At 36.7% G+C, this 23,585-nt stretch overlaps 1 protein-coding gene across 6 annotated transcripts in view; it reads left to right on the top strand.

Moving 5' to 3' along the window:
* Positions 1-23,585, top strand: part of LOC132140432 (centrosomal protein of 112 kDa-like) — a 227,079-nt gene that overhangs the window by 165,657 nt on the left and 37,837 nt on the right. For all 6 annotated transcript variants that reach the window (XM_059549213.1, XM_059549250.1, XM_059549233.1 and 3 more), the window contains 2 exons: positions 4,032-4,181; positions 20,327-20,416. In XM_059549213.1, coding sequence (XP_059405196.1) covers positions 4,032-4,181; positions 20,327-20,416 — 240 coding nt within the window. The remainder of the gene's footprint in view (positions 1-4,031; positions 4,182-20,326; positions 20,417-23,585) is intronic.

Below are 23,585 nucleotides of genomic sequence, written 5' to 3'. Positions count from 1 at the left end.
TTTTCTACAGTAAATCTAAAAATCTTGTTTTTTGTCATTACATATACTTTTTGGTCCATATTGGTTCATCAGTCATCCATCAAAAAGACATTAGGTTTAAGACCTTGTAGCTACAGTGTAACGTTTCCCTCAAACTATAGAGAGGCTTTAAAATGAAAGAAGATACGATGAATCCATTAACGCCAAAATTCACAAATATCAAGAGCAAGGAATAACAATCGAGGGATGAGTGTGTCCCTTCAGGCAAAAGACTTGATGCAAGAATCTGTATAGCTAAATAATTATTGCCATGTGAACTTATGTTACCATAATAATGGGGCGTTAGGTGCTTTCATGTGGTTCGCCCACTGACAAAATAAGCCTAATCTCTCCCTCTGTGTCCGCTCCAAGAGTTCACTCCCAACTCCCACACAATGAACGGATTCCAGTAAAACCATTCCTCCGAACATTTATGCACAATAAACAATTATCTGTCTGAGCCTGAGATGCACCGCTGCCCTGCGCAATTGTTGGAAATAGTTGAAATAGAATCTGAATTTGGACTGCAAGATTTCAAAGGGCCAGTTTTTCTTATTTTCATCTCGCTAGAGCTTCATTAAACAGTCCGTCTTCTCTCTATGCTCCTCTTGTTCTTTTTTCAGTTTGGATTGTGTGCGTGAAATGAGAAGAGCAACTGTAGTGATGCAGTGGTGGTCATTTGGGATTTTATTGTACGGCTCTCATTTGGGCCCTAACAACACTGATTCTGACAGGACTCTGGAAAGGCTAGAGGCTAGACCTTCATCTGCGCTTGACAGATTTTAACAGTCATTAAGTGTTTGCATGGACAACAAAACGATAACCATTTAAAATCTGTTCATTATTAAAAGCCAATAATGCATTACATTGAATTTTATAGTTGACTCTTTCATGCTTTTGACATTGAATCATAAATATTGCATAAGATGGCAGAATTCAGAAAAGTAATTCGGGTAATTGGCAAAACTTTTTTTTTGCAAAAAATGCAGTTTAAGGTGTTGACATCACACAACAGGGCTTATTATGCATAAGTGTAATCATGTTAAGTTTGTAGTAGTGTGTCATAGTAGTGTGCTCAGTTTTTAATATACAGTTAAAACAGTAGCAATGTATAGTACACAGCCATTCAAAGGTTTGGGATCAGTAACATTTTTGATATATATATATATATATATATATATATATATATATATATATATATATATATATACAGTACAGACCAAAAGTTTGGACACACCTTCTCATTCAAAGAGTTTTCCTTATTTTCATGACGATGGAAATTGTAGATTCACAACGAAGGCATCAAAACTATGAATTAACACATGTGGAATTATATACATAACAAAAAAGTGTGAAACAACTGAAAATATGTCATATTCTAGGTTCTTCAAAGTAGCCACCTTTTGCTTTGATTACTGCTTTGCACACTCTTGGCATTCTCTTGATGAGCTTCAAGAGGGAGTCACCTGAAATGGTCTTCCAACAGTCTTGAAGGAGTTCCCCGAGAGATGCTTAGCACTTGTTGGCCCTTTTGCCTTCTGTCTGCAGTCCAGCTCACCCCTAAACCATCTCGATTGGGTTCAGGTCCGGTGACTGTGGAGGCCAGGTCATCTGGTGCAGCACCCCATCACTCTCCTTCTTGTTCAAATAGCCCTTGATGCCTTCAGTGTGACTCTACAATTTTCATAGTCATGAAAATAAAGAAAACTCTTTGAATGAGATGGTGTCCAACTTTTGGTCTGTACTGTATATATATATATATATATATATATATATATATATATATATATATATAATTTATTTATTTTATTTATTTATTTATTTATTTATTTATTGTTAAAGTAGTATCTTCTGCTCATCAAGGTTGCATTTATTTGATCAAAAATACAGAAACAACATAATATTGTGAAATATTTTTCTATTTTATTCCTGTGATGAAAATGTTGTGCTGCTTAATATTTTTGGGAACCTGTGATACTTTTTAACGATTTTTATTTTTTATTATTATTATTATTCCTTTTTTTATTATTATTAATTAAAAAAAAGTTTAAAAGAACAGCATTTATTCCAAATAGAATATATATTTCCTTTATATAGAGATATAATTATTTAGTATCATTTTTTATTATTAATTTAACACATTCTTGCTGAATAAAATAATATTTTTCTTAAATAAAAAAATACAAATTATTGACCCCAAACTTTTGAACGATAGTTGTTAGTTACAAAATATTTCCATTTTAAATAAACACTATACTTTTTAACTTTTTATTCATCAAAGTATACTGTATCACTCATTAAAAAAAAATAATAATAATAATAATATATATATATATATATATATATATACAGTACAGACCAAAAGTTTGGAAACATTACTATTTTTAATGTTTTTGAAAGAAGTTTCTTCTGCTCATCAAGCCTGCATTTATTTGATCAAAAATACAGAAAAAACAGTAATATTGTGAAATATTATTACAACTTAAATTAATAGTTTTCTATTTGAATATACTTTAAAAAAAATAATTTATTCCTGTGATGCAAAGCTGAATTTTCAGTATCATTACTCCAGCCTTCAGTGTCACATGTAACATCCAGTCTATCACATGATCATTTAGAAATCATTCTAATATTCTGATTTATTATGAGTGTTGGAAACAGTTCTGCTGTCTAATATATTTGATGAATAAAAGGTTAAAAAGGACTGCATTTATTCAAAAAAAAAAAAAAAATTCTAATAATATATATTATAATAATATATTTTCTTTACTATCACTTTTTATCAATTTAACACATCCTTGCTGAATAAAAGTATTGATTTTATTTAAAAAAAAAAAAAAAAGAAAGAAAAAAACAATTACTGACCCCAAATTACTGACCAGTAGTGTATATTTTTATTACAAAATATTTATATTTTAAAAACAGCTTCTTTTTTTTTTTTTTTTTTTTTTTTTTACTTTTTATTCATCAAAGTATCCTAAAAAAGTATCACATGTTCTGAAAAAATATTAAGCAGCAGAACTGTTTCCAACTTTGATAATGAATCATCATATTAGAATGATTTCTAAAGGATCATGTGATAATGATCCTAAAAATTAGGCTTTGCGTCACAGAAATAAATGATAATTTAAAGTATAATAAATTTTAATTTTAAATTGTAATAATATATCACAATATTACATTTTTTTCTGTATTTTTGATCAAATAAATGCAGGCTTGATGAGCAGAAGAAACTTCTTTCAAAAACATTAAAAATAGTAATGTTTCCAAACTTTTGGTCTGTACTGTTTATAGCATACAGCATATTAGAATAACTCCTGAAGGATCATGTGACATTGAATACTGGATTAGTAATGACTGCAAGACACAGTGGCAACAATACTTCAGCAAGAATAAAAGTTACGCCATCTTTCTTTGGGTAAACATTTGGGCAGTGTTATGCAAATCTTACGACACTGTCACGTAGACACGTGGGGGCGTGTTTAAACTAGGCTTTTTAGGAAAGCATGGACGAGTCTTAACTTTTACAAAGAATATCTCCTTGGGTTTGTGATCTTAGTCTTTGCAGCTTTACGCATCATAACTATGCACAAAGAGCTTGTACCATTCCAAAGAGACAAAGGAAACTTGAAATAGCTTTATATGACCCCTTTAGGATTATTTTAAATTGCAATATTTTTTTACTGTTGTTAAATGGTGCTTTCTCCAATACTAAACCTGTCACCCATTTCATGTGCCTATTGGTTTATCTGCATTCAGAGCATATATTAGAGGTGATTGATTATGTGACACCAGCAGCTGAAGTAAGATCTTAGCTTTCAGTCAAAAGATCTTCTGAAAACCTCAAAGACATTGCTGGACACTTTGACTCCAGCTGGTCAAGCAGAAATTCAGCCGAATCTATTATCTGAGTAATTAAAGCAAACCCTAAGGAGCTTTACTCATCACTGAGCTCAGGAGCCTGTTGCTGGAGTTGCCCTGACATATTTTCTGTTTGGAATATTTCCACACAGGTGATAGCTGAGCTGCAGACGTCTCTGAGCAGCGTCAAGGAAGACGGCCGGCAGACGCAGGAGAGTCTAGAAAGACAGCTACAGGAAGCACAGGGCCGTTGGGATGAAGAGAGGAGACAGATCAACAGAGATGCTGACCAAACCAGCAAGGTAAAGAAATGCACATACACATAATGTAATCGTATCAGCAAGCAGACCGTTAATAGATGACAGTATTGCAACTTATTTCTTATGCAAAGAGGTTAGTCAATCACACCTGAGCTAATTTACATATGGAATTACTAAAGGTACAGTAGCAAAACAGCCTGTTTAATTCATTTTAAAAGGGTAGAAAGTGCACATGAAAAACCTGCACATTTTTGGTGACCAAACATAAATTTATAAGAGGATTTCAGCAACAGAAGTGTAGAATATGGCCCAGCAACATAGTTTTTTATGACTTGGCAGTAAAAATTAGCTTAATATATATCACCCTTAACAAAGAGGCTTCTTAAGATTCATCCAGATGATTTGTTGTTCCGTTGTCTTGACCAATCCATCATGGCTGACTGAGTGTTTTCAGCTCTTTTATGTGTTTAACAACTGAAACAACTCCACACAAAAGACTTCCAACATGCCTTTTTGCATGACAGAGGAGACGGTACAGAGTGCGGGAGTCTGGCCCGGGCTTTTATGGAGTAGACATGACTCTGCTGTCCTTTGTGGAGCTTTCAAAGAGGGTTTGGGATCATGGCCGATTGGAGTGTGGTGTTTTTACGAGCGTTTTGAAGTGGTGACCCCTGCTTTGAACTGCTGGGTTTTGTCACTAAGGCTCTAATGCTCTCTGTATTCAGGGTTGGAATTAGGAATCACTCCTTTGAATCTGACCGCTGTTTTCCAATAATCTTAACAGCATTTTGTACAATAGTAACAAACCTTCATAAAACTTTTTTCTTCTTTTAGACGCAAGTGCAATAGCTCTCACGAGTCCCCAAAGAGGCAGACGAGATTTAGCAGAGACTGATCATTGATATTACAGTGAATTAGGGAAATCTAAATGCACGATATGTAGCGGCTCTAGTAAAGTAATTCTATCCTTCCAAATAGACTGCTGCAGTCATTACATATTTGTGACATATTATTGTGTTGTTCATCAAGCCTAAATACAATCGCTAGAGGCAAAAAGCTAAAAACATAAGCTATAAACAAACCCCACTACAAGACCATGACCTCAACGTCACATGACCTCAACATCACCATTAATAAGCTTCTAGTAGCTTTTTTAGAAACTTAAAAACTTTGATTTAGATTTATAATAGTTTTTAAGAGTGCGGTTGTAAACACAATGAGGCTGTAAAAGTGGACTATTGACTATATGAGATTACCTGTTGAGCTTGATGACATTTAATGTCCCAACAAGGGCTGTTTGATTATGACAAAAATCATAATTGTCGATTATTCCCTCGAAATTGTAATTGCGATTATTAAGTTCAATTAATCAATTCAATTTACATTGAATGATGTTTGATGAATTGTTTGATGCAACTGCATGCCATATATTTATAAGAAAATAAACAAGCTGAAAACACTCGAACTGAAAAACTTTTACTGCTTTTCTATAGTATTAAGCCCGAAATGTCAACTATACATCAAATTGGTTTCTTCTTTAAATTATAAAAAAGTACAAATATGAAAGTTATGTTATACTAAAACTAAAATTAATATAATGGAAAAAACCCTTAAGATGACATGTAGAAAGTAAAACGTATCTTACGCGCACCAAATAACATAAGTGGACTTTGAAGGATTAATTGCCACTTTGAATGATTACGCAGTTGTGGCATCCATAAGTGTAATCGCGAATAGAAATTTGATTAATTGTGCAGCCCTACCAACAACCTTTAGCCATTTATTAGCAACCCCACCTTTTTCAGTAAAAGCTTTAAAAAAAAATCATGATGACTATTACGGATGTAATAATGGTGACCTCAGAACAGTGGAACTGAGAAACGCTAAAATGCTAACTCGTTTCTGGGTTTTGACCATTAACCCTCTGAGGTCTAGGGGGATTTGGGGGCCTGGAGAAGTTTTGACATGCCCTGACTTTTGTGCTTTTTTCAGTTGCTTCTAAACATATTAATGGCTAAAGTCTGGAAAGTTATCTATGCAACACTAAAAGAGCCAATCTGAGGAGTCTGCATACACTATGTCAGATTTTATTGCTGATTTGATATATGTTATCAAAATGTGAGGTTTGCAAGTAGTTTTTGAGGTTTCAGTATTTCCCCATTCAATTAGAAAGGAGCTGTAGTTGCATGACTGAAGATAGCTCCCCAGGTGTGTTCCCAAGATGCCTTTCCATGAAAAAGACTGGTTCTAGTAAGCTGCACTGTGAGTAGCACTGATTAGATTTCCTGATCTCTCTCCTTCTGTTTAACTGGATTTAGTTTCTTTCTTAATTTCAAAACCATGCTCGCTGTTTATGATCAAAAGCACCAGTTTGATCAGTGTTTTATCAATATAAATGAGTAAAATCTGCAGGTCTGACAGGATAGATACAAAAATTCTGTGCAAGTGTGGAAATGATGCCAGCTGCTGAAAGCTTCATATAAGCTCATAAACAAAACAATCTTTCCATACCTGCATGTATCATGTGTTTTCCACAGTCTGAAGATCATTATGAATACAGCGTCACACACATATACAATGTCAGAATTACTTAAAAACATTCTCAGTACGTTCCTGAAATAAATACTGACTTGAAACATGGTTTTCTCTACTGTGTTATCGGAAATGTCTCTTAACAGCTGTTTTAAAGGGATTTTAAGTTGGCATGACATTAAAATGTTTCATGTTATAGATGTTATTGTGAACAACAATCCATGGAGATATTTCATTTTTAATATATATTTGTCTGTGTACCTTGTAATTTAAAGGTGGCATATGAAAATCTGACTTTTTCTGTATTTAAGTGGTGTAATCGGGTCCCCGTTGCATCTACCAACACAGAAAATGTGAAAAAGAACAACCCAGTAAAACATTATTATTATTTTTTTGGTAAATCTTTCTCTGCAAACTGAAAACACAAGCCTCTCAGATTTCAATCCCCCCATGAGGTCGAAAGGGGAGCTTATTGTAATATTACTGCCCCTTAATCTGCAAGTTTCCACCCACGGCGTCGTCTTTGTTTTCACAAGCGAAACAGTGAACCAGTTAGAGCAATGCATGCTAACTGTTCTGTCTTTGGCTGCACTGACAAGCACAGAACACTATTTAGATTCCTAGTCTTAGAGAAGACTTATGTGCGTTTATAACATAAACTTGTGTGTATTTGACAGTTCAAGCACAATAAGACATGAAAGAGAGCTTAGATTTGTACTACATGCCATGTGACAGCCTAATTAGCCTAACTGTTTGGTCTCCTTTAAAATCATGAATCCATCATCCGGTGAAACATATTTTTGTTTGGTGATGTAGCTTCTCATATAAGCTAACTGGCTTTTACAGTTAGGGATTTTGTCCAATTACTATGTGTGTTTTTCCACGTGAAAACTTCAGTTGCTCAGCGTTCCGAGTCCAGAGTGTTAACTGCTGTTAATGAGAGTCTAAATAATGACTTGAGTAGTTGATGTAAGTCCAGACACATGTATAGCATTACTGATCAAACCAAGAGAGAGAGAGCAAAGAATGGTTTGCACAGCCTGTGTGTTTGGACAGTAAGAATAAGCATGTCACACACTGACATTGTTGCCAAGTCGCTCACTTCAAAGGCGGATTATGAAAGCTGAAAGGCTTGAGACAAAAAAGAGCAAAAAGAAACATCAAAGTGTGGCGCGTTTGAATGCAATAATCCCAAAACAGTTGTTCTGATTGCGCTGCCTGCTATCAGATGTCTCTGTTGCTCATACTGCTTAAGATTAAACTCTTGTTTGTTTGTCAAGTCTCCTAAAGTCCCACTTTCTCCGCCCCAAAAGCTTGCCTGTGAAAACCTTTCTTCTCTCTTTAATCGACTGTGCTCCATATGTCTGTATGAGGCCCAAAATAGTGCTGTCAGATATATGTGTTACTGCTATGTAACTTTTTCATAATTTTCTCCTTATTTGCTCAGCTCATAGCAAACTTCTTAAAACATGTAAAGCATTCAAGACTTCTTGTTGAAGGTATGTGCTTCTGTAGAAGCCACAAGTGAGTACAAGTTCAACTTAAAAAATGAAAAAAATATAAATTTAGTTACTAAATCTTCTATGAAGTACTAGGCTACAAACAATCCAAAAGAGAGACCCACCAATCAGAGATGTTGCTGTCACCGTAATGAATTGTGGACGAGTTGTGGTAAGCTTTAAAGGCAGTTTGAGGCTTTCTAATGTCAAAGTGTGAAAGTGGATGTTTGACTTTTCAAAAGGCTCTGTGCGAATGCTACGGAAGTTGTCTTGTAGAGCCTTTAGTTTGCAATGTTCCCCTCTCTGAGATGTTTTTTTTTTTTTTTTTTTTTTTATGAACTCCAGACAATGTTATTGTCACAATGCATTCTGCAGTTGCTTTATTGATGAAGCATACATCTGGCTTGACCTTAGAATGTGGCAAAATGCAGGTAATTGTGTTACCTATTGTTTGTAAAGGTGCATCAATGATGCCTTAAAAGGTTGCTTAGCTGCTGACTTGCAGAAGGACGTGCATATTTTTATGTCCTGTTGTTTACAGCTTTTCTTCCTCCGTCTGATTGACAGTAGCATGTGCTCCAACAACTAGTTTGTGGGTATGTCTACGGACGTCCTTCCAGATATGTGTCTGTGATCAAAGCCGTTCAGCTACATTGTGACTCACCTTGGTGCAGTTGTGTTCCTGCACACAGATGACAGGGAAGGGTGCGTGTGCTGGTCCTGTTTCACCCCCCTGCCTAAACCCAGCAGTCCCATCATGCACAGCTGCCGTTTAAGCCTGGCTTTGCTTTCGACTTCTGTCGCCATGTCTAGCTGTGACATCAACAATAGCTCCCTACCTCCAGTGTCAAACCGCAGCACTTTGATCAGTGCCTCCATCACCACAGGAGCCCTGCCATGCTGCACTCTTGCTCTGACATCACTCACGCAGCATGCGACAAATCTCGCAGTGCCACATGCATCCGGGCCGCATGTGGCATGTGTCATGTGTCATTCTGATGCCGGCCTCTCTATTTATAATGCTCAGGAACACTGTTCATGCTTTGTCGTCACTGCCACTGTTGTTTATTAGCCTACTCATCTGATCCAGAATGGAAGTGGGATTTTTAATTCATTATTTTAATTCACTATTTTCAGGATTAGGTTGTTTATTGAAAAATTTGCTGTGCTCTTATTATGTGTATAGTCCTTTGGTATTTTTTGTTTCAGGATCTTAATTTTAACTTTTACACTTAATTTACCTAGTAGTTACTCAACAGTACCAAAATTGTAATCATAAAAAAGTAACAAAAATGTTCTGAGAATCGAATATTGAAATGCATTACAATGAACCAGAAATGCCCAGAAGTAAAACAAATATAATTAACATAGGCTGAATAAGAAAATGTTTATCTCACATTCTGATGGTTTCGAAAACATCTTGATAATTTATAAATAAATATTCATTGGTTTGCGGATGAGGGCATATAATACAACTTGTGCATGTTAGAGAAGGGTTTCTCAACTCTGACCCTCAAGGTCCATTAGAGTTTAGCACTATCCTCGAACTTACCTGCCTGTAACTTTCTAGTAATTCTGAAGACCTTGATTGGATTGTTCAGGTGTGTTTGATTAGGATTGGAGCTAAACTCTGCATGAAAGTGGATCTCAAGGGCTACAGTTGAGATTCCCTGTGTTATGGTGTTTTGAGTCACAATAACTAGTATGTTCCTGTGGCTCAAGTGGTAGAGCATTGTGTTAGCAGCGCAAGGTTGTGGGTTCGATTCCCAGGGAACACGTTAGGTAAAAACTGTTAGCCTGAAAGCACTGTAAGTCACTTTGGATAAAAGTATCTGCTAAATGCATAAATTTAAATAAATAAAAAAACTATTATTTAGTATGTATAAAAAAGGTGTGGTTGTTTTTGTTAGTCCTGTAATTTCCGATATTACAGCTTTACTATATGCAAAGTGATATGGAACTGTAATGCGGTCAGGAGAGCTGCCTGGAACTACGTTCGCTATGGGTTTCCCAGAAAATAATTGCACACCTCAGAACGTTCATCAGCCAATCAGATTAAAGCATTCAATGGCCTCTATATATATATATATATATATAATATTAGGGCTGGGCAAGTTATCGCGTTAACACATTAATTGACTAATGCCGACAATTATTTTGTCACACGGTAACCCGTTTTTTTTTTTTTTTTTTTATGAAAGTCCGTTGCTCACTGGCTCTGAATACACATACAGATAAATCATGAGTCACTGGAGGGCATGCTCCCAATTAAATTATTTAGGCTAAGCATTAACAAACCACTGTCCACTGTTATTTTTAACAGAAAAGAATGCAACAAGCTCATAATCATGACTTTATACGTTGGAAATAGGAAGTTTCCAAAAGCACATGAAGACATTGGAGTGGATCATTTTGTTAACTTTGTGGTTTATTATTTTGAGTCGTTTGGGACGTAGTAACACATGTCCCTCTCACAATATATTGCTTTTCAGATCTATCGCTTTTGATGCTCAGAAATATTCACGCAATCATTCAGCACGTATCAGAAGATCCGGCTCCGATGGGGTTAGCGCTCACACCCGTGCTCTTGGCCACCTTTTACAACCGAGCCAGGGACTGGTAAACGGAGCAGTCACACTAGTCAAATGAACCAGGCTTTGGGGGTTAAGATTTCCTAGTGTGAGCACACCCTAATTATTCTCCCGCATCCTGCACACACGAGTCTCTACCTGCACATCAAGTATTTTCCTGTGCCACACTCCGCTGCGATAGGACCCGCGATCGTGCAGGTCTCTAATAGTAAGATGCCTGTTATAATGTTATTATCGAGGCTCTGGACTCTGAGCATAACTTATTTTTCTATAACAAACTATAAAATATTTTCTATAAAAACTTTAATGTCCTGGCAGTGACAAATAGCTTGTTTTATATTTAATTTAATTACATTAATGTTATAAGTTGAGATTTAGGCTACAATAAATATTTTAACCGCTACTGTGAAAAATGAACACTGCTGTAAAAAACACCTTATTTAGTTTTTGCAAACCAAATGTTATTACACTTTTGTTCATATAGCAGTAGACCTACTTTTGAATGCATTATTAGTTTTGCGCATAACAATGCGATTAATCACTATATATATATATATATATATATATATATATATATATATATATATTGCAACAGTTTGCATGAAGTTATGGCAAATTCTAACTAAATGGGAAGTCGTGGCCTAATGGTTAGAGAGTCGGACTCCCAATCGAAAGGTTGTGAGTTCGAGTCCCGGGCCGGCAGGAATTGTAGGTGGTGGGAGTGCATGTACAGTTCTCTCTCCACCTTCAATACCACGACTTAGGTGTCCTTGAGCAAGGCATCAAACCCCCAACTGCTCCCCGGGCGCCGCAGCATAAATGGCTGCCCACTGCTCTGGGTGTGTGTTCACAGTGTGTTTGTGTGTTATCACTGCTCTGTGTGTGTGCACTTCGGATGGGTTAAATGCAGAGCACAAATTCTGAGTATGGGTCACCATACTTGGCTGAATGTCACCTCACTCACTCACTCACTCACTCACTCACTAACTAAATTATGTTAAATATCAAACTATGTTGAGTTAGAAGAACTTAATTTAACATAATTTATATAAAAAAAACTATTGATTATTCCAATTAAATTTGCTCCAACTAATGAATTTGTGGTCCTGGAACCAACAAATTTAGCATGTGTATTTAATAAACACATAAGATGTTTCATGTCACTGGCATTAGCACGGTCATTGGAGTGTTTTCTTTTATGTGGTTTACTTTTCAGCACAATGGTAACCACAGAAACTCTTTCAATTGTCAAACATAACAGTGTTAAACACTAGCAAGTCTTTCCCTTCATTAAAAACACTTAATTTCAACATTTACTCTCCTTATCCAATCCTTCGCAAAGCATGCTGGGAACTACAAACACAATACACAATTTTCAAAGTTAACAAGACAATTGTATTGAGTTACTATACATTTTAATCGATAAAAAAATAAAGAATAATCAATCAACAGAAACTGTAAAAATGTTTAAATTGCACACTAAATTAATTAATGTAATTATCAACATTATGTCAACTGAACTTGAGCCACAGTGATTGGGGCAACTGGCCAGAACACACTAGCACCTACATATTAATGCATTGTCAACCACCAAGGACTCTATAGCAATCCCAGAGCAATGCGCCAAATCGCTACGAACATCCTAGCAACTGCCTTGGTACACGCTGGCAACTATTCCAATCACACCTGATTCCACCATGGTGGTGACTTTTGCACGGAAAAACACTGCATTTTCTTCAGAATATGTAAAATCCAGCAATCAGACTACAGCAGATGATGAAGCACATGTTGAAATGATACTTTCCATTGCACAGGTGCAGCCCTCCATTGCTAGTCCTGGCCTCTTATTGATTCTTTCATGTGTGCTCATGTGTTCATTTGAGGTTGGTTGATGTGTGTATTCTCAAGACCAAATCTCAAATGCACACACACACACACACTTTTGCTGTAAGATGTGTGTGAGGCGGCAGCAGCACGTTAAAACATGTCCAATGAGAGAATGAGTCCTGACATGTGTTACTACCTCTCTGACTCATACAGCAGCAGCTTTATTAAAACAGAGACTGATGTAAGAGTATAGAGAGGAGAGGATGTGAGAGTACAGGAGTGTTTCTCAACTCCTTGATTGTTTATATCATTGCAAAATCTAAGCTATATTATTACCCAGCTATAAGTATATTCTACTTAATTTGTATGCATACAGTATACTCAAGTTAAATGATGTATACTATAGAAAATAAGCGTAACACTTTATTATATGGACCAATGGTCACTATTAACTAGTTGCTTATTAGCATACCTATTATTATCATATTTGCTTTTATTACTTCTTATAAAGCACATTTTCTGCATGACCATATTCTACATTTCTAATCCTATACCTAAATTTAACAACTACCTTACTAACTATTAATACGCAGCAAATTGGGAGTTTATTGTGGCAAAAATCATAGTTAGTGGAATATTAGACCTTAAAATAAAGTGTGACCGAAAAAATCTCAACTACATGATTGCTTATACAGTATAAGAACTACATTATTGCCCAGATCTAATCTGAAGATGTTATAAACATTAAACTCATGATTTTATTTGAAGCTGCTTCTAAACAATGTGTATTGTAAGAAGCACTGTGCAAATACATTTGACTGGTTTCTGCTGACAGAACTCGTAAACTTGTGTGCACAGGTATCAGTTCTGACTCACACGCCACTAATGTTCTTCATCATTACTTTAGTAGCACACTAATTTAACTGCTTACGATTGTTTTTATTCCAGCTACAATCAATTACTCTTTCAAAATTGAGCATGATTACTATAGTTTCAATTACAAATATATATATATATATATATATATATATATAGTTAGTGGTGTTTTTTTTAGGCTATTGCTATTGTATTATACTTAACTGGCAACAGGTTTTACTCCATTTTTGCTCCAGGCATAAATTATTTCTCAAATCATCTTTTTAAGGAGAGTTACTTCTACTTTTTATTTGTTTTTTAGGATAAATATGTGTGCCTATCCATTCCATTCTAACACAAAAGAAGATATCTCAGTTCCTTATGATAGATGTCTTTAACTACTATCTACAAAAAAAAGGTGTCAGGTAAGGTTAATATGGTATGGTTCGGTTAAAGGGTAGTTAAATACATTAATTACAGTTACAGATGTAATTGCATGCAGTTTTTTACATGTAAGTACAAAGTGTTTTGAACCGCACTGCCGAAACAACTGCAACATTCTTTGAAACGTCTTTTGTGTTCAGCAAAACAAAGAAAATCAAACAGGTTTGGAATGACATGGAAGGAAATGATGACAGATTTTTTATTTTTGGGTGAACCAAGCCTTGACCTTTAACGTCATTTTTTTGTTTAGTTTTTTCTGTCTGCTCAAGTTCAAGCACATGGGGTCTGGAGTGAATGCGTCCTGTTATTCCCTCATTCTTTCTCTGACCCTGCCATGACCTCTGAGCTGTTCGTGGCTCTCGTTCAGTAACGTGCCGTTATATGGTTGAGGTTTGACACAGACTCTTAAAGCCACAGGAATGATGAGTTAGCAGATTCGGTGAGATTTGAGTAAGATTTGCCTTCATTTGCTTTCCTTGGTGTGTGTGTGTCTGGAAGGGGGTTTGGCAAGATGGTAGCTGATAAATGAGTGGATGAGGGATGGGGCAGATTCCCAGAACCCTTTGAACCCCGTATCACAGGAAGCAGCGTGTGATAACGTCCCAGTGGCCTGCGTGAGAAAGTAAAGCCTTGAAAGTGCAGCTCTCACCCCCACACGCTTCTGTACATTACACAGTTAGACAGCCCTCACCACCAGTATGAGCTTAATACATTTAGTGTCCCTCTTTAAAAGAGAAAAAAAAATGCTTTTGCATTTGCAACAGTGTTCTTTTTATTTTTATTTTTTTATTTTTTTGATCAAGGTCCTTTTATTGAGGAAGCAATGAAGATGTGTGTATCAGATGTAATTAAAAAAGTAAAAAAATAAATAAATAAAAGCTAACAAACATCTTATCAGAACAAAAATGAATAAATAAAACCAATAAAAAAAATTAAAAAAATCCTACGTAAGTAAACATGTACAGGAAAAAAAAAGCATAGTTTACATTCAGACCAGTTGCGAAGTTGTAAAGTAAAATAATTTTGTGGAATATCAGCTTATGATAAAGAGGAAGAGTCTTTTCATTTGCACAAAATTTGCCTTCTGGCAACAACTGAACAAAAATCAATAACATTTGACTAACTAATTTAATTAATCCAAATGTTGCAATAACATAGTCCATAACATAGTGAGAATTGGTCTCTATACTAAAATGTTACAAATAAAACCTACCAATTTAATAACTATAGACATGACAAGAACATATAAAGAAGCTAGCGATTGTTTGCATTAGTCACATGTAGGATCTACATCACTCCTAACTTGACCTACTTACTTTATAGATTTAGCTTATAAAGTGTTTTACCTTGCTTTCTTTCAGTGTTTTTTCAGAGATTTTCCATGTGGCTTTTAGCACACTAGTAACACTTTAGTTTTAGGGACCAATTCTCACTCTTAACTAGTTTTTTTTTTTTTTTTTAGCATGCATATAACTAGCATTCTGGCTGTTTATTAATAATTAGAAAGCACATATTAATGCCTTTTTTGCATGGCCATATTTTAGATTCAATTAAAAATTACAAAAATTTAATTTATGCATTTAGCAGATGCTTTTATCCAAAGCAACTTACAGTGCATTCAGGCTATCAATTTTTTCCTATCATGTGTTCCCAGGGAATCGAACGCGCTTGATAACGCAATGCTCTACCACTTGAGCTATGGGAACACTTTAGATCTGTTAATCCGACCCATACTTAAACTTAACAACTACCTTACTAACTATTAATAAGCAGCAACTTATGAGTTTGAGGCAAATGTTGTAGTTGATAGTTAGCTAATAGTGATAGAAATAGTACAAGAAAAATCTCTCTTTTTCTCTTTCAGATATGGTAGTATATAATATCTGTTACACAAGGGCAGTTAAAGTAGTTTACTTTCATATTTCTATTTCCTATTCTCAAAATACTTCCAAGGATCAGGTCTGTTTTAATTACACCGCACACTGCACTGGACCCTTTTTTCTCCCACAGACCTCTCTGTGTGTTTGTAGTTTGCTGAAGGATTTGTGAAGGACGTGTTGGCATGCTCAGCTCTTGGCACGGGAGAGTTGTGGATGGTATTGAACTGTTATTGTTTGAAAGCAGCAGTCACTGTGTCAGAACCACAAAACACCAAAGCAGAAAGGAAATAAAGCAAGCCCTGTGTACCTCAAATACAGCTTTTACAAACCCAATATCTGCCTCATAAAGAGTCAGAGGGGCGCTGCCAGAGGAGAGTGTCTCTCCCTTTTTTCTTTTCTTGTCTTTTTTTTTTGCATACCATAGGAAATGGATAAACAAATCACAAAAGAACTAGAAGGTGGCTCTTTTGACTTCAACAAGTAAGCAACAGCATAGCAATAAATCAGCTAAAGATCAAAAACCACACAGCAACAATAAAAAATACAACACCTCAGCAACCACATAGTGACACCCTGGCAACCACACAGAGCACCCACAACTGGTCAAACAACACTCACATTCTCTTGTTGGTTTTTGAAATTTAGTTTAGTTATGTATTTTTATGTTCACACTTTATTTTAAGGTCACTTTTATTTTAATATCGACTTAGACTTTTGCCTCTATAAACTGCTGCATGTTAATAGTTAATAAGGTAGTTTTTAAGTTTAGGTATGGGGTGGATAAAAGAATCTAAAAAGCAATAATATATGCTTTGTAAGTACTAATAAACAGCCAAAATGCTAGTAATATGCATCCAAGGATGAATCGTTTGCTGTAAGACCAGGTACTTATGAAGGTACTATTTATGGTACTTTTTAAGGTTATGAAGGTACTTTTTTTTTTCTTTTTCATGCTGACTTAAGTTTAAATTATAAAAGCTATCTGCTCTTAATAAATAAGTTGTTGTTGCAAGCAAAACTCTCCTTCACATCCATCATTCGATAGTCAGGTTAAAGACGTTACAACCACCACATCCACATTCCCTGCTGTCATCATCCACCTAACATCTGCGCAGCTGGAAGACAGACCGAAGCGAAGGGACGAGTGTCTGTAATTTAGCCGCTCGAGCTCGCTCTCACACACGGCCACACTGAAGTTTGCACAGCCCTCTAGCCCAGAATTGCACTTCTATATTTTTTAAAGTGCTCTGGCTTGTCGTCATTAACGGATCTCTTTAATCTGATGCTTGGAAAACTTCTTAAAGCAGCACACTACAAATAGAAATTCCACATAAAGAGCCGGCTAGTGCTAACAAAACATGGGCTGCAGTTTAAAGAGGCCCTCTCTTTTTTCTTTTCTCTTTTCTTTTTTCTTTTCTATTGCCTTTACCCGAGGGAGACATACTTGCCTTATCGTTTGGTGGACCACCCAAGAAAAATGACTCTGGTCTCACCTTTGAGTGTGAGTGAGCTTTTAAGCTCAGAACTTGCACATCCACATCTCTGCAGGTCCGTACGTGTGTGAACGGTGTATTAGTTGTGTGCGAGTGTGTGTTTTAGTAATCTGTGGGGATAAACAGCTGTTGAAGAAAACCAAGAGGGCCGAGACAAGAAAGTAAGAGAATAAAGGCCATTGCCATGCCTCTCTCTCCATTCAATCCCCCTTCACTTGCCCCCAGGAAATCAAATGTTCCACGTTTGCCGCTTGTTTAGATTGATCCCATTCTGGCTGGCTGATAAAGAGCGTATCGCCCTGGCCATCTGGACCCTGTTTGGAGAGATTCACCATTGAAAATCACACGTTCACGCAGAGAGGAACAACAGCTGTGAGGTTGCTATGCTTCCCTTGGCCCTTCAGAAGGTTTAGAGGGAAAACACAAGGCGGTATCAAGGTGTATACTCGATCGAGTGCAGCCGGGGAGTCCGGGAGACCTAGGGTTCACGCCGAAGTGGCCCTTTGAGTGGTCTCTCTGTCCCAGGAGATCAAATGAAATGGAGCCTGTAGTGCGACGGTACACAAATCCACTTTAGGAGCTTGTCTTTTCTGGCCTCCCTCACCTCTATGCTCAGCTTAGCCAGTGACCTTTGTCCCGTCTGGAAGGACATGATGTGCTCTTCAGGAGAACATCGGGACAAAGGAATCACCCACAATGACTCATTCAGGCTGTTTATTAATGAGAGCTGCAGATGACAGGGTCCTTTTATGACAAAGACGGAGATATTTTCAACCCCTCACCCCACCCCAGCACTCAACTGTTTCGTAAATCTGCTAGGAACCACATGAAAGACTCGGCTCATAACTGTCAGCAATCTTCCAGGAAACATCACCGCACAAAGGCTGTTACATTTCTGGGGTCTGCTAGCATTCGGGTTACTGGCTTGTTGTGTTTCATTAGATGTGGATTGGTATTCGTGAAGGTCATGGCTTCTTTGCTCCCTAAATTTCCCTCTAGGCCTGTCCAAGGTCCAAATCTAACTTTCTGTCACACCTGCCAACAGGTCTTAGTTAGACACTGTATTTATGATGTAAATAAAGCTACAATGGACAGAAGCAAAGTTAATTTACTATGCAATACTATTCTAAGGTTAAACTAAGGTTTTTTGTCGATTGGAAATGTTTTGAAAAATACCTTCACTGTTTTGTTGGTTGATTGATCAATGTGTGGTCACATGTTATTTTAAGGTCCCATTCTCACTATTAACAAACCATTTACTGCCTTTTGCCTTACTTTTGCCTCAATAAACTCCTAATTTGCTACTTATTAAAGGGGTCATATGATGCGATTTCGATTTTTCTCTTTTAAAAATGGACAAGCTCTTGGTGCTTAAAAAAATCTCAAATTCAAAGAGATATTCTTTACAAAAGTTAAGAGTCAACCACGCCCTCCTAAAACAGCCCCACATGTCTAATTCACAAGTGTGGAAAGCTTTGTATAACACGCATTGTTCATGCAAAGGATGAAGGTGTGACTTTGATTCTCGCTGTAGTATTGTTGCTGCTGCCATGTAGTGGAGAAGCTGTGTGTTTCGTTGTGAAAGTGAAACTACTTTGTACTTTAAATTGAATTTAATTTATTTAAATTTAAACTACTTTGTCTGGCCTCCCAAAAGAGGACACAACTAAAAGTGGTTAAGTGGTTAAGTTGTATTTACAACACTGTTCCGGAACAGTTCAACCCAAATATTCAGATATGTGCAGCGCATTTTATGAAGAACAAGGACTGTTTCCTGTGAGAGTAGCCTACAATGCTGGTGTCTGTTTGTATAAAGTGTGGGCAGTAATAACTTTGCAAGGACAGTCGTTTGTAATGGGTTTTATTGGTTTTGTCTCATTGCGCCGCGATCACAGGATCACAGGACACAGGATCGCAGTATGGTAAGGGGTGTAACATTTCCGTCATACGCTTGAGGTATGCGGGCCAAACCCAGTGCACTGGATAGCTGACAAATCAGAGCACATTACTAATTACTAATAAACAGCCAATATGCAAATAATAAGTTAAGTTAATAAGATATTAGTTAAAAGTGAGAATTGTTCCCTATAGTATAGTGTTACCCAATTTGTTTTTCTTTGATTACACTGGTCCTTGATTGTTTTTACAATGGGATTTAAATAATGCTTTTCATTTTATGCTTGACATAGCCAAGGGTCAATAAAGCTGTCATTCAGTCAACTTCCATTGCATTACACCATCACTGACATTTCACGCTTTTTAACCAGAAAGTCATGCCTTGTACTTCGCAAAAAATAAATAAATACAATTAACAGAGAATTTACCCACTGCTTTTTATGAATTAAAATGAAATGGTAGCTAGTCATTTGTGGGCTTGTCTGTATGAAATTAAATCCGCCAATATGCCTGTTCATGATTACATCCGTTATGGTCACAAAAATATATAATTATGGTTTATTGTAGCATCTTATATGCTTTAGTGAAGTGTGTGTGTTTTTTTTTAGGTTTTTTTAGATTCTGTTGCATCATAAAAGAGAGTCATATTGTATTGTGTCCAAGATGTGCCAGTTAAGAATGATACTTAGCATTCGTCCAATCAGAAATGTTTTGTGATTTCTTAAACTGATCTAGCAGGCCTCTAAGGTGAACATCTGCTTTGTTAACATCCTGTTTATTGATGTATGTTATTCCTGTTTGACATCACATATCAAATCACATGGCCGAGGCTCCAATATCTACTTTACTGTACTCTGATTTTTCTACTTTTCATGGTGGGTATTCAGAACTGAAGTGTACACTTGTGCTAGAAACATCTGGTTCAAGAGAAAAACCTTGCCCAGAACCCTTTTCTACTTGGCCCTTAAAAGTAATGAATAGCTGTTTTGATTCTAACTGGTTTTGAAATGAAATGATAGGATATCAGCTGATCTAACTTTTTAAAGATGTATTTGATACCCTTTGTCATGGATCTGATTGATGCTTGGCTTTATTGACAGTGATTCTTCTTTCCTTTATCTGGAATCTGCTTTATTTCTAATACTCGATTCACTCAATTTTCCCTTTCAGGTTCTTCAAGAACGTGTTGAGGCTCTGCAGAGACAGCTGCATGCCGTTGAGAAGAAGTTGATGAGCCGCGAGCTGGAATACCAGGAGCAGGTAAAATTACAAATGGCTTGGACCTCAGTGCATGCCACGTCCCCTGGAGGGCTAGGAAGAAGCAACATCTCCTCACTGTGTCACTGATATGCCCTACACACATTTTACACATTCCATGAGAACCGGCTTCAAGAGCCAGAGCCCTGGGCCAGGAATGCTGTCCCCGTTTCAAAGGGATTTCTCAATAATAACAGGCTACTTTGACCTTGAGTTAAAGAAAAGAGAGGGAGAGAGAGCTAATTAGCTGATTAATAGCTCCGGGTGGGTCTCTGGACCTGCTATGCATGTAGAAACACCCTTTTTATCCTGGAAACCTCTGGTGACCTTTACTGGGCTCCTCAGACAGTTATTGGGATGTTCCCTGGGCTGAAGTATCTGTTCACCCACAAACGGGCTTTCTTGAGGAACACCTGCACTGAGTTGGCACTGTATTCTGTGGAAGAGCCCCAAAGATGCCTTTTATCTGAATAAGTGCCTGTAGATTAGTGGTCAGGCTGTGTTATGACAATCATATGCCCGACACCTGAAAATTAGGAACAACTAGATGGTGTCTAGATTGCTTTAACCGTAAAGTCAACATGAAATGAAATGTAAAAAAAAAAAAAAAAAGAGAGAGCCACCAGAAATGAATGTCAAACATAAAGAACAATGGGTAAAGCTTTATTTTACGGACCAGTTCTTACCACTATTATTTTATTTTAAGTACCAGTATTAACTAGTTGCTTATTAGCATGCATATTAATAGCATATTGCCTGTTTATTAGCACTTATAAACCACATATTAATGTCTTATTCTCCATGACCATATTTTGGATCTCTTAGTTCTAACAAATGCCTATTTATACTTAAAAACTACATTGCTAACTATTATTAAGCATCAAATTAGGAGTTTACGGAGTCAAAAGTTGTAGCTAATAGTTAGTTAATAGTGTTGGTAGAATTGGTCCCCAAACTAAAGTTTTACTAAAAAATGCATTCCAAAAATGATTTGCACTCTTGAAACGCCCAAAATGACAGAATAACAAAATACAGAATGTTTACAAAATATAAAGTACGTTTCCAACATCTAGGGCCCTATTTTAACGATCTAAGTGTATGGTCTAAAACGCAAGGCGCAGGTGCTCCTAGGACGAGTCCAAATCCACTTTTGTTAGTGTAATGATGGGAAAAATGTTAGGCATGCCCGGTGCATGGTCTTAAAAGCTTGTCTCTATTCTCTTAATGAGTAATGTGTGTTTATTTGGCATAACATGCAATAAACCAATCAGAGTCTCATCTCCCATTCCCTTTAAGAGCCAGTAGCGCTCACACAATGGCGGATTTGCTATTTACACAGCAGAATTTGCAAGTTTGGCGAAGACTAAACTCCAAAAATGACTCCAAAGCCATTGACTTTATACCAGGTTTTAGTTGGTCAGTGGCACAGTCTATTTCAGTTGCCTCAAAATAGCAACCTTCACTGTTAAAATCATAGGCTAATGATCATGAGGCAGTCAAATCCCAAATCAAGATAATATTAAGTCCCACTTACATTGTCACTTCGTGAAATATTTCATTAAAAAAGAAAATTTTAAAACAACTGTTAAAGTAAAAAATTGCAATCCATTTTACGTCTTTAATGTGTATTTCTGTTAAACCAGGATGTTTAACAAAAAATATATATCCATCAGGAATAGTTAGTAACAACTATCACTCCAAACTAATTTTTCTTTTCTATAGAACGGCAGTTTGTTTGCCCTTTAAAGGACAAAATAAACTATAAAAGCTTGATATTCTATGCAGTGTTGTCATATAGAAATGTGCAGCATGATCATTCATCAAAAACTCTTCTTGAATATGAGGGTAAGACTTTCTGAGGATCAATTTTGATTTCATTCTGACTAGCCCTGGAGACAAGACCTCTGCTTTGGAATGCGATCACCAACCCCAGGCCTCTTTAAGAGACAGAGCGCCTGCAAAGAACATCTACTCCCACCTCATAAACCCTCACAGACACTCCACATCTCAAACGCTGTGCATGTGTTCATGAGAGAGGGAGTATATGTAGAAATAAAGGCTGAGAGGCCTGCTCTCTTTTCAGTGCAGTTGATATTGCCCCAGTTTATCTTCCAAGACATGTCTTTGTAATGCAATCCTCGGCATGCAAAAACAGCCCTCTTTTTGCCCAGACTTCAAACAGATGTTCCTCGCTCAGTTGCTTCGGGCCCCTCCACGCCTGCTTGGCATGAAATGTCGGCATGGCAGCGGCATGTTTCTGCGCAGTCTCGCTGGCACGCAGGATGAGACGATTACAGACACAAAGCCTTCGAAACAGTTAAGTTACGGAGTCCTCCGAGAGGTATCCTCCCGAGGCACAGTAAGGTGTTATTTTCATATTAGGATGGATTTGACATGTTAGTTAAACAGGAGCTATTCGCTGCATGCTAAGTGTGCTGAACACCTGCAGTGAGTCTTAATCTTCCGAATCTCCCTTCTTCTCTGGTAAGGGTGAAGCCGATCTTTTGATGTAAGCATGGGATTTCGGGGATGTCAGTGACGATGCATGTAACACTCCCAGAGCTTTTAATTCTTTACTTGCTTTATTAAACTTATAGTATGTCATTTCTTGAATACCAAATGTTTTTCAAAAACATTCATTGTTTTTCAGTAAGGTTCCTGAACACTCCCCCCATCTGCCATTGGTCAAACAGACTCTCCCTCCTTAAACTCACTCAGTTGATTGAGTCGGTATTGATATGTCCGATGCTTAAACAAACAAATTGCATGGGACAGAAGGTCACACATTAGTGTGGGGACCAATTCTCACCATCAACTACGACTTTTGCCTCATTAACCTCCTAATTTGCTAATTATTAATAGTTAGTAAGGTAGCAGTTAAATTAAGGTATGGGGTAGGATTATGGGATCTAAAATATGGTCATGCAGAATATGTGCTTTATAAGTACTAATAAATAGCCAATATGCTAGTAGTATGCATGCAATTGGTGCCTAAAAAAGAACAGCAACTATGAACCAATGTTAACACTTTAAATATGTAAAGCCAAATGATGCCAACCAAAATCTTATTATGCCAACCCCCAAAGACAAATTATCTCTACTACCATATGGAGTTACAAAAACTTTTCAAGACCCAATCGAACCCAGATTAGTCCTGTCCTGTCTGGTTGTT

The sequence above is a fragment of the Carassius carassius genome, chromosome 1 (assembly GCF_963082965.1).
Source record: "Carassius carassius chromosome 1, fCarCar2.1, whole genome shotgun sequence".
Lineage (NCBI taxonomy): Eukaryota > Metazoa > Chordata > Actinopteri > Cypriniformes > Cyprinidae > Carassius > Carassius carassius.
Note: the sequence above shows the minus strand (reverse complement) of the source record. Positions and strands in the feature narration are given on the sequence as shown.